Below are 12,990 nucleotides of genomic sequence, written 5' to 3' on the forward strand. Positions count from 1 at the left end.
AGTATTTAAAACAGTGCTTGGTTAAAAGAAAAACTTTGCTACTGTTATTAGTAATGTTTTGAAAAGCTCCACTGGTCATTCTATTCCCCTACTTCTGTCCCCTCCTTAGTCTCAATTTCCTTTGAGAATTGTGGCACTAAATTTTTGTTGCCACCTTATGTTTATTTTTCGACTTACACTTTACCAACATGGAGGGTAAACTATAGGAATACCATTGCCATCAACCTAGCTGTATACCTCTGCTTCCCAGACCTTCTCCATCTATCACTTTTATGTTTATTATTTGAATTCCTAGTTTATATTCATGTGGGTACATAGCAGTGATCTGGGATACAGTAGACTGCCTAGGTCAAAGGTACTAATACTGGCCCTGCCCCTTGCTACATGACCTTGCCGATCATTTCTTCCAGTTAATTTTTTAAAGTTGATGGTTTACTGTGTTTTAATTTTGGAAACAACATACTAATTTTCCTCCCTTGTGAAAATCATGACAAAGCAAGCAAGCAGAGTAGTAAATTGTTCTTGGCATAGGTCTATCGGTCGTCAGCCTTTTAAAAACCAGATGCTTATTGGAAGGGCCCAAAGGGCTAGTGGAGTTATTATGACGGAGGTGTACACATTTCTTTTTCACGTGGGGTAAAGAAAGCTAAGCAATTGATTCTCCATTGTGGTGCTTAAAGTGGAAGGACACAGAATAACTTCTAGGCAAGTTGGAATTTCTTTATTTACCATCGCTCTCAAACTTACATTTTTCTTTAAAAAATTATTTATTACATAAAGCAGGAGGATAAACCATTCCACTCCTTATTTGTCCAGTTGAAACAATACATAGACTTGAACTGCTGGTTTTGATTATGATTAATCTGAAGTTAGGGTGTTAAGCCTCATGAGGATAGTGGGACTTTCCTGATGATTTATGGTGTTAATGTGTCTTTTCTTCTTTTCTTCTTCTTTAAATATTTTTAAAGTTCTGGTCTGGAAATTTCTTTTTTTTTTTTAATCTTTTTCCCCCAGTCCACATTTGAATTTGCCAGTTTAGCTGCGTAGATTGAGAAGCAATAATTATGAAAGAGCAGTAGGAAAGTTTACAAAATTTGGGAGTATTAATGGAGGCACATTATTATGTAAGTAAAGTCAAAGCTAAGATTTTCATTGTTCTTATATGCTTGAATTATCATCAGACCAATCTTAAATTATTTTATACTTCTGAAGGTCCCAAATAAATTTAGATTTTCTAGATATAGCAGACTGGAACATAGTCATTTACCTTCTTTTCTGCCTATTGGACTTACATTGTGGGTCCACTAGGCACCAAGTGCCATATTAAACATATTCTTGCCACCGGCTTCTACAAAATTGATGTCTTTAATCAAGTCACGAACATAAATTTGATCGGTGCTATTCTGTATGGATTAGGATCTAAGGGCTTATACATAAAAGTTGTCTGTAAGAAGAAATATCCTCAGATATGCAGAGTCATGCTGGAGACATACATGGGTTTCCTCATTTTCACACTTAGATTGCTAGGTTAGATCAAAGCTAAATTCTAATTCCATTTAGTTTTATGGAATAATCAGCCTTCTCTCTTTCCTGACCAGTTTCCAATTATTTAGCCTTTTTCCTCTAAAATCCATGGAGCAAAGTTAAGCACTATCTTCCCTCTAATTTCATAGCATATTTGAAGGAGCTTTGTAGGGAATGGAACAGGATGACAGAGTACCAAGCATGAAAAAGGCTAGGTTCTTGAATCATATTTGCCTCATGCTAAATTATTTGGGGAACGCTACAGTCATTATTATTCGAGAGTAAAGTGACACTGGAAAACAATATATTTTTTCAAGTTAATCATTCAGATTTATTTTAGAAAGGCAAAGAGAGTTCACTTGTTGATTTTATAGTGAAGGCAAAAGCCATTTATTTGGCTAATTCATGCAATCCTTGAGTAAAATTTAAACCTGGGTTACTTTTTAGGATTTAAAGGAGTAGGACACATGTGAATATAATGATATTAGATATGTGTAATTCTGAATAATAAAATAAAGATTAAGATGGTAATTTTGGTCCCTCAAGTACTGGTATTTAAACTTTAAAAATCAATCAAGAGAGAAGATTAAGTGGTGTTTCTTTGGTACTAAAAATGTAAAGCTAAGACCAAATTGTTCTATTTTCACAGATTTAAGATATAAAGAATGATATTTAAAGACATTAAAATGGCTATTAAATTCTCTTCAGTTTGCAAAGAATCTCCTATGAAGTACACTTAGAAGAAATCCCTGAGTACATTAACTACTCTATTAGTATCTTCCTTCATAAACAAAGAAGAACAATTTAAAAGTTTTGCAAGACATATAAACACACTACTTAGCAAAAGCAGTATCTGGGTATAAGACTCCCTCCATGGTGCTTCTAAATTAGGCCACCAAATGTTTAACAGGAAAAACAACAGATTCACAAAATTAAAACATGGTATTTGAACACATTAACCATTCTTAGGTAAATCCAAAAACCATTGTCTTATGGTGTTTCTATTTTGTTTTAACCACTCAATATTGTTCTTCACTGTTTCCAGCACTTGCTGCCTAGGTTTTTCTCCTGCTCCAGCTTCTGGATATTTTTTGAAAAAGCTTTCCATCTAGAAAAGAAAGGGAAATAATGAAGAAAGTCATTTTAAGCCCAACTAGTCTTCAAGACTTTTACTTACAAACTGGATTGGTTTCTTTCTTCCCTGGAAATTCATTATTATTGTACAACACCGAGGTACAGTCTTGGTGCATCGTTTAGATTAAGCCCATCTCTTACATTAGCAGTCATTACTGGACTTCTGGCACCATGTCAAGTCAAAGGAGGCTCTGCCATATTGGAGAAGGAGAAGCACACTAAATTGCTGGCATGGCCTGCTGTGCTTCTGGGGCTTTCTCTGTTTCCTATGCATTCCCCAGGCATTCCCTGGAAAACCTGGTCTGTGGAATGATGGCTTTCCTTATTAGCCTTTCACTTCAGGAGTCTGGAATATGTTAATATACTCTCAATTCACTTATTAAGGACTTCCAATAACATCTCTTTTAACCTTCGTTCTATTTTCCCTCTTCCTTCCAAAGTCTTTCCCCAAATTCAATTATAGTGTTGTTTGCTACTTACAAAAATGAGAATTCTTTTGTTTCTTTCTAAATTAATTAATTAATTAACTAATTAGTTTTTGAGGTGGGGAAGGTGCAGAGAGAGAGGGAGCAGGCTCTGCACTGGTCCATGAACCATGAGATCATGACATAAGCTGAAATCAAGAGCTGGACACCCAACTGACTAAGCCATCCAGGTGCCTGAATTTTGTTTCTTAATACACAGAATATTATCATTCCAACATATAATATGCAGATACTGAAAATTCATATGATCTCTATTTGTCCAACATTAATAAATGTTTTTCCTTCTGGGAACTGAGATAATTTGAAACCTAAAAAGTCTTTAAACTCCAAAACTATAAAGGGGTGCCTGGGTGGCTCAGTCAGTTAAGTGTTGGACTTCAGCTCAGGTCATGATCTCATGGTTTGTGGGTTCAAGCCCCACGTTGGGCTCTGTGCTGACAGCCTGGAGCCTGCTTCAGGTTCTGTGTCTCCCTCTCTCTCTGGCGCTCCCCCACTCACACACATTCTCTCCCTCTCTAAAAAATAAACATTTAAAAAAGTTTAATTCCAAAACTATGAATTTTAAGAGGAATCAAATCTTGACCATCTTATTCCAGGCTACATTTACTAGGGGACACATACTATCCAAGCTTTGGTAAGCCAAAAGGTAGCCTTCTAAGCCTCCCAAGGTCTCAGCTTTCTCCACTTTTAAACTTTGTTTCTTGATTATTTGAATGTTTTTCAGTTTAGAAAAAAATAGGTACACATTTAATTAGATATAAGAATTATTTCTTTCTCCCTGTCTTCTGAGACCCGAATAGAGAAAATGCCATTTCTGTTTGAAACAAAGAAAACAGTTAAATTCTTTCTTCCTGGACAAGTCCAGAGGGATTTCTGTTCATACCTGCCAGAGCTGCAGTTCGGTGTTGAATGGTTCTGCTATGGTGACAATTCTGCCAAGGTTTCTGTCATTGAGTGTGTATCTAAAGAGAAGTTTAAGGAAGTAAAAGGGAATATAAGTGCCTAGAACTTTAAATCATTTCTCTGGATGTAGACATCTGCTTTTGATTTGTGTGTGTGTGCGTGTGCATGTGTGTGTGTTAAAGTAATTTGCAGAGTAAGTAAAACATGGAAACACATTTAATTTAATATTTCTATTCAGGAAACATTCTTAGTAAATCCTTCACTTTTTTTGTAGACAGATCCACAACACTATCCCGGATGTGGTAGACTGCTTGCTGTATTCCCCAAATCTGTTCTTCTTTCCTGCACTGTGAGAACCCGGATAGAGATCACATTTGCCAGCCTCCCTCATAGCGAGGTGCAGATGGGTGGCTCAGTTCGTATCAGTGGAACACGAGCAGAAGCGGTATGTTCAACCACTGCCTCCTTGCTTCGGTAAAGGAAAATCGCTTGCCTTGGACTTCCTTTTCTCCCCTCCCTCCAACCTTCAACCACACCAATCGGATAAGGTCCTATGTCTCATAGAGTAGAACTACTTCAACAACTTAGAATGCTCACTTCAGCAGACTAACGTGAGTGAGAAATAATTACGCATATCCTTTAAGCTTTGCATGTCTGTATTTTCGATACAGCAGGGTATCTTTATTCTAGTCACCTTTATTCTGACAAATACTCCGTGCATCTTCCCGCAGGTGCAGAAATTTGAATATAAGCTATTTCTTCTTTCAAAAAGCTCTATTAGCTACTTGCATACCATATTGGTCTATATTAGCCTATATGATCTATATTAGACTAAGCAAAGACACAGCTAAGTGCAAAGATAGGATTTTAGAGATGATACTCGATTCCTTTCCCTTTTGCACTTTTTCTCTTAAAGAGCAAGGATCAGAAATTTCCTTACAGACCGTAATATGAATAATTATGATACAGGTAAAAATCTCATCACAACTAGTCAAAGTGTAAGAAAAACAACCACAAGAATTATGTATTAACTTTGAACCACTGGAATGCCAGAGAAGAATAAAAGAAAATATATCACTATATAGAGAGGTAAACAAATGGTAGGAGAAATTCTATACTTAAAAATTATCACATAACAGAAGCAGAAACCATGGAGATAAAAACTAAGATTATTACACACATCTTAAAAATTGTTTATACTAAAATTCAACCTCATAAAATTAAGTCAAAATTTGTTGTTTTGATGCGAAAAGAGCAAATATTTTCACTATGTAAATATTTCACTATACAGTTCTTCACTATACAAATACATTTCACTATATAAATTGGTAAAAGGGAGAAATATACCAACGTGAAATTATCAAGGAAATGAATCCACAGTTTGCAGAAGAAACATAAAGACAAAATATGCCAATGGGAAAAAACATGAAATGTTCTAATAACTAACCATTGTCAGTGTACCAGGTCCAGTGCCACCAGACCATCAGATCTTCCTTTTCCTTGCACTTATTTTCTTATATAGTTTTGATTCCTTGGTCTACCATTTTCAACATTTTTTTTCCTAAGCCCTAAACTCCCTTATAGTTTAATAATTTGTTTCCAGCAGAAATCCAGCTTTGGAGAAAATCAACTGCCCATTTCCTCTGTGTTTGCACCAGGTGGCTAATCTGTCAAGGACGGTCACCCAACTTTCTTCATAATGTTTCACTAAAAATTCATGAATATCAATCTTAAATGGACCCTCCACATTGACAGTCCTCCTACATTACCCTGGTCAATTCATTCTCTTTATCCTTGAATTACTTTTTTCAAGTGTTGTCACTCTCTTCCAACCTCCAGACGTTCTCCTGCTTTCCTCCCTCTCCAACAAAGATGACCTTGTCTTCTAATCCACAGAGAAAATATATAGTAACTCCTACATCTTTTAGTTTGCAAATATACAAAGATACCTAGTTTTCTTCTATCATCTGTGCATTGGTTCCGACTTCTCTCCACTTAAAAACTTTATTTTTGAAAGAATCTTTTCTGGGGGCGCCTGGGTGGTTCAGTCGGTTAAGCGTCCGACTTCGGCTCAGGTCATGATCTCGCGGTCCGTGAGTTCGAGCCCCGCGTTGGGCTCTGTGCTGACAGCTCAGAGCCTGGAGCCTGTTTCAGATTCTGTGTCTCCCTCTCTCTCTGGCCCTCCCCCGTTCATGCTCTGTCTCTCTCTGTCTCAAAAATAAATGTTAAAAAAAAATTTTAAAGAATCTTTTCTGTACTACATGTTAAAGCTCTCATTCTTCACTGGGTCTTTCTCATCAGTTTTAAAATATATTAAACATATTAAAATGATCTTCCACATAAAGAAAGAAAAAACTCCTCTTCCTTGATCTGGCATCTCTCTCTTAATATATTTTTTCTCACCTTGACATCCAGAGTTAACTTATTTTTTTAAAAGAATTTATTGTTATTTTTGATAAATTTTTTAATGTCTATTTATTTTTGAGAGACAGAGAGAGACAGAGTGTGAGTGGGGGAGGGGCAGAGAGAGAGGGAGACACAGAATCTGAAGCAGGCTCCAGGCTCCGAGCTCCGAGCTATCAGCACAGAGCCCGATGCAAGGTTTGAACCTGTGAACTGTGAGATCATGACTTGAGCCAAAGTCGGACGCTTAACTGACTAGGCCACCCAGGCGCCCCCCAGAGTCAAATTTTTCAGAGTCCTCTACATTTCTTGTCTTCATTTTTTCACCATTGACTGTTTTATTAACTTGCTTCAATTTAGGTTCTGCCCCCATCACTCCACTGAGAAACTAGATCTCTAGAGATATTAATAGCTCTTATGCCAGTAAATATAATGGGCATTTTTTGACCTTGGATTTACTTTAAACTTAAATATTTAAGCATTTGACAAGGGACTATAACTTCCTTGAAACCATCTCTACTTCAACATCTCAAAAGAGACTCAAAGGCATCATAAATAGCAAACTGAAGCCATTGTTCTCCTTCTACAAGCCTTATGTTTTCTAGAAATCTAGGCACTATCCTTGCCCCCTCACGACGGTCCTGTTTCTAATTCACCAAGTTCTAAATGTCGTTCCTATCTCTTCATCTTCATCATTACATCCATCGTCCAATCTGCCACTATCTTTTGCTGGGACTGTTCTAGTAGCTCTCTGACTGCTTCTCTCAAACCCACTCTGGCCCCTATCTAGGTCTGTGACTTACTACCAGAGCTTTCTTTTTAAAGTAAAATCAATCATTTCACTTTCTTACTTAAAACCCTTTAGTGGCTTATCATTGCTCTTATAACAACAGCCCAAATATTAACCTGACCCTGCAAAGGTTGGCCATTATCTTTTTACTTTTCTGATAGTAGGCATTCAGCCAAGAGTGCTTCACCTCCTGTTCACATAAGTCACCCCCACTTTTCCTTTAGAATTCAGCTCAATTGTCACTTCCTTGGGGAAGCCCTTAAAGTCCAACTTCTCCTGACTTGGTCAGTTTCCCTTTTACATTCTTTCAGTGTACATAGAACCTCTTCTATTTGTAGTTATTACAGGTTTAAGTATACATGTATTAGTGTGGTTCTTTAATTAATATTGGACTCCATCACCAGATTCTCAGCTCCATGAGGACAGAGAACCAGGTATGTTTCTACTATCGTATCTTCAATGCCAGACACAGTGCCTAGCACATAATGGATGTTACACAATATTTACTGGGTGAAAGAATTATATTTAAAATGAGATATCAGTTTTTATATACTCAATTAGCAAGGATAGGAGTAATTTTTTTTCTGGGTGACAGTTCTGCCACATTCATCACAAAGTTTGGAACAATTTTATGATCCAACATATGGAGATTGGCCAAATAAACTAAGATGTATCTACACATTGAAATATGATTGAGCATTAGAAATAACATTGAAGAAGCATACTTAAAGACATGAAAAGACATCCATGATACAGGATGATGCAGGGGAAACAGCAGGTTATAAAATCATATGTATAATATGATTTGATTTTTATAAATAAACAGCCGTAGGAAAATAACTCAAGGAAACAGTGGTGTGACAATAAGGGTTATTTCTAAATGGTAGAATTATGAGTGATTTTTGCATCCTTATTTTTGCTTATCTGTATTTTGTGCAATAAAATACATACTCATTTTATAATTAGAAAATGGGGATTTTAAAAAGGAGAATCACACAAAAAATAAAAATGATAAAAATAAAAAAGGAGAATCACACTAAGTTGCTGTAATGATATTCTATAGATTCAAAGAAAGTCTGTTAATTAGAGATAAGAAAACAATTTTTCTCAGTGACTTTCTAATAACTCCTGTAATATTCCTCTTCTGCTTTGTTCCTAGTGACTATAAATTAAAGAATATTTTGGGGAACTAGCAATGGAGAGATTGAGTAAAGACTGAAACTACTTGTATAAATACTAAAAATGTCAGAACAAAATATGTTTATCCCAATAAACCAACATCACATAGCCTGTAGCATTTAAAGGGAAATATGCTGTATATTTATCCTATTAATTACTTTAAACTAAACTAAAGTAAACTAAAATAAAACTAAAATAAAGATTTATCTTCAATATTTTAAAAATAATATTATGTAACAATCCTCTTCTTGGATTTAATATTTACATAAGTTTTATCATATAATTCAAAAGAAATTATTTCATGCTCATAAAACTTTTAATTAAATTCTAATTATTTTTTTTTTGTTTGAGGCAGTCTTTAAATAGTTACAATCATGTCTCTACTGACTTAATTTTCATCCATAGTCATAAATTAAAATCAAACTCTAACACACCACACTACTGACTTACTAAGTTCATTCCCCTTCACAGTTTCATCTAAGACCTTACTGGGATAAACAAAATCAAAGAATAATTGCTGAAGTATCCTTGGAACTTTTTGGTTAAGTCTCAAACTAGAAAGGGCATTAGTGATGTGGCCATCAGTTGTCATAAAAGTCATATGACAAACCCTTTATAAAAAAGCAGCTTATTTATTTTAGGATGACAATAAATTGTTCAGCATCCTAGGCAGGAAAACCACTCATTTGAATTCTGGAAAATATTCAAGTTTGAACATATTTGTATATAGCTTGCTCATTTTTGTTTAATTTATCCTATCCAATTTTAGTGGGAAAATTCTATTTATTCAAACTAACCATAATTAATATTGGGCGTTATTTTTGTGTTCACCATGTGGTTGTAATATAATTTTATGTTTGAGTCTATGTGAAATAATGCCTCATGAGAATTAGATCATTAGACTATGAAGAAATATTAAAAGCCCTGGGCAAGGGTTTTGGAAGTAGCACTGGAAATAGTTTATCATTTTTTTTTTTTTAATTTCAGGATTAGGTCTAATTTACTTTAGGACCAGATGGTTATGACTTTTATGACAAAGTAACACCTGTTTTTTTCTAGTTCTTAATTATTAAGAGGAATGACAGTGAACTAATTTTTTAAATGAAATATGCATTATTTGAAATCAATCACACTAGAACTATTCAAATAGGCCTTGAGAAGTATTATATTTAATAAACAATAAGGGAATGGCCACTTTATTATGCAAAATGGAACATTATTTACTTATTTTTTTATAATAATTCAAAAGTAAGCACTCTTTATCTGCATAGGTTTCTTGCAGCAAATGCCAAAAAAAATGACTTACGGTCTTTTTGATTAAAACAAAAAACTCAGTACATGTCACTAGGCATATAGTAAGCAAATGGAAGGTACTAGCTTGCATAATATGAAGTGTTATCTCCAGATAACAACATGTTCCCAATAGGTAGATTTATTAATTCCATCATGCCTTTCATTGAAATGGTTATACACAGATGGACAGGCATCACACACACATACACACGCACACGCACACGCACATGCACACACATCAAACTTCATACAGATGGAGCAGTTTCATTCAATAATTACAAGAACAGAAAGGGGAAAAATTCATCACAAATAGGCAAAAGCAATGTAGGGTATTGGGGCCGAAACATACAGATACAATCTGGATCTCAGAAGGATAAGAAATGTGAAGGAACCTAATGGCAGTCTGATGAATGATGGGGTAAAAAAGAGAACAGAAAATTTTCTTCATAGTTAGTATCTCTGATAAGTCATTGTCAACTAGGTAGTGCTGATGGGAAAACAGGAGAGATTAGGAGAGGATAACGGCCCATTTCCCACCGTGGGGATTGCACACAGTAAAGGTCTTTTGGTCAATGTTTGCACATTTATTTGGGATCTATTTTTTAATGGGAGTAAGCATTAAATTTAGAAGATTAGCACCAAGAATGGCAACATTTCTTCTACATGGGGCTGAAGAAATAAATTTGGGAAAGCATTCCTTTAGTTTGACTTGTTCTCTTGTCCTTTCTATTTCCCATCTTAAGATTGCTATTGCCTGGGAAATATAGGTCCCTTTTTAAGAAGTTTTCAAAATACCTAAAGTTTAATTATCTGGTCAAGGGAGATAAAAATTATCATCCATATAAGCTCAGTAAGATATAGAGCTACAATGTGAACCTAGGTCCAGAAGTTCTCACTTCGTTTTCATTAAATATTAATCGAGAATAAATATGTGTCTGCAATTATACTAAGTGCTAACACAACAGGGAGATTTATATTAACTTATTTTAACCAAACTAAAAATAATACAATTTAGGCATCTCTCCAGATTTCAGAACTCTGTAGATCAGTTAAAACAATAACTTCCAGAAAAGGAATTAGGCCTAAAATTAACTAGTATATTACTTCCTTAGGAGGAAACTACCATGATTCTTTATTTCTAATAATATGCCATTCCAGATATTGTATAAATGTCAGAGAAAGCACAGCAAAAAGAAAGAGAATATGTAGATGATATCAAACAAAGAGAACAACAGACCATTAGCTGATTATCCCACCTGTTGACTAGATAGTCCCAGTTGAGTTGAATCCAATTCCAGGCCATGGTCTTCCCATAGCTGTTATATGAGATATATCGGATGACTGTAAACACATCCTGAGTTTTAATAAGATTTGGGTCCTTGAGAAAATCCAAATATCTAAGAAAATCCAAAGAGAAAAACAATTCAAATTTTAGCTATTAACTTTTAAAAATTAACTGCATTTATTGAATAAAAGCACTTCACCCACTTTTTATCCCACTGGGGGAAAAAAAGGGAGCCAGTAAATTAAGGGAAAGTATTTATACTTTTATTTTCTAGAGGATAATAGTCACATCTTATTTGTTCTTCCTTAGATTATAGGAAACAACCTTTTAACGTAACCTATATGGTTAGATTAATTACCTATAATTATAGTATAATGCAAATAAGTCCAAGATAAATTAAGTGACCAAATCAATAGATTTTTTATTAACTTTATACCATGGCTGTACCTAGAGGGCATACCTTGACATACTCTAGACCAGTGAACTTCCAGAAACTGCACTTTAGTGGTGGTCCTGAATTTTTGTGTAACTTATCTTTTATCCTCTAATTCATAAGAGTCTTAGTAAGGCATGTAAGCACTTGCTAATTTTCTCATCAGATAGAACAATGCCATCAAAATAACGGATCAATATCATGTTTTATGGAGTGGCAAAACGATCAAGTTCTTGATAGACTATTTTAGGGCAGCGAGAAGGAGAATTGGCATCTACTTTGAGATAAGATGGTGAAAAAGTATTATTGGCTCTGCCAGGTGGATACAAGGCATTGCCAATAGTCCTTACAAATTGGGTATTGCATTGTAATTTCCCATTTATACTGTGCCTCTCTCATGAGCTATAAGCTTCTCAAGGATAGATATCACATCTTATTCATTTTTATTCCCACAGTTTATAGACCTATATATAGAAAGGACATCCTCAGTGTTGGTTAAATGAATGAAGTAAATAACTCAGAAACCATAACTATACAACAAATGAATGAAGACAGATGTTAGTTGATTTGGAGGCATAGGTGTAGTGGGAGAAGATTCATAGATGGTCTTCAAGCAGTCTTTCTGAGTGGAATATAAATGTATTTGTGTGTGTGTGTGTGTGTGTGTGTGTGTGTGTGTGTGTGTGTGTGCATATTGTGGCAGATACTCCTTCTCTGCTGACAGAAACAATTTTGTTCTGGGCTTGGATCAAGGTATCCTTGATCCTAGGGAAGTAGGTAGGCTCCTACCCCAGCCTCAGAGTATGACGATGGCCCAAATCAGTCAAAGGAATTCAAGTTCTTCCTAGTCAGCAAATGATCAAGTGGTAGACCTAGAGTATAACCCAGAATGATCAAGTGTGATCCAGTTCTAGTTATGAGGGGAAGTGGAGATAATTCAACTTTAGCATAAAAGAAACTTGTGAGGAGAAACTCTTTGCTCTTGTTCTGCTTTCACTTAACATATTTGTGTGAAGACAAAATACTTGGAGCTCTAGAAGTTGTAAGACATCCAATATGTTGAGGATGGCAGAATAGAAAGAGAAACACCCCAGGTCCTGGATGAAAACATTGAACCACTGCTCACAACTAGAAACTGCCTACTTCCAGCATGTTTTCATGTGAGGTTACACTTCTTTATTCCACTCTTACATGGATATTTTGTTTCTTGCTGGGAAAATATGTTTTAATAGATGTTCTTGGAAATGTATCTTACTTTAATTAGCATCTTAAAGTGACACATAAGCCATCAAATGCCATTCATATAAGTGAAGAAAAAAGTTACCTGGACAGAAGAGTAACATTCTTCACCGATGCTAATCCATACAGTAGTTTTTCTTTTTCCTGAGCTAATGAAGTTTTCTGGTATTGATCAAGAGTATAGTTCCATGAAGTCTCATTACCAGAGTTCTGCATTCCATACCGATATACCAGAAGCCTGAGGTTTACAGGAAGCCTAGAAGAAGAAACAGTGTTTCAGAGGTTTAAAGTCTTCATTTCTAAGTTCGAAGGCCTCTAGAAA

General features: G+C 35.2%; 1 protein-coding gene across 1 annotated transcript in view; it reads right to left on the reverse strand.

Annotated features, from left to right (window-relative positions):
• Positions 1 to 699: 699 nt before the first annotated feature.
• LOC115512320 (glutamyl aminopeptidase) overlaps positions 700 to 12,990 on the reverse strand; it is an 86,788-nt gene continuing 74,497 nt past the window's right edge. Inside the window, exons 17-20 of the mRNA XM_030313253.1 lie at positions 12,754 to 12,924; positions 10,968 to 11,108; positions 4,027 to 4,105; positions 700 to 2,632 (exon numbers count right to left, since the gene is read on the reverse strand). Coding sequence (XP_030169113.1) covers positions 2,480 to 2,632; positions 4,027 to 4,105; positions 10,968 to 11,108; positions 12,754 to 12,924 — 544 coding nt within the window. The 3' untranslated portion in view covers positions 700 to 2,479. The remainder of the gene's footprint in view (positions 2,633 to 4,026; positions 4,106 to 10,967; positions 11,109 to 12,753; positions 12,925 to 12,990) is intronic.

This window comes from Lynx canadensis, chromosome B1, assembly GCF_007474595.2.
Source record: "Lynx canadensis isolate LIC74 chromosome B1, mLynCan4.pri.v2, whole genome shotgun sequence".
NCBI lineage: Eukaryota > Metazoa > Chordata > Mammalia > Carnivora > Felidae > Lynx > Lynx canadensis.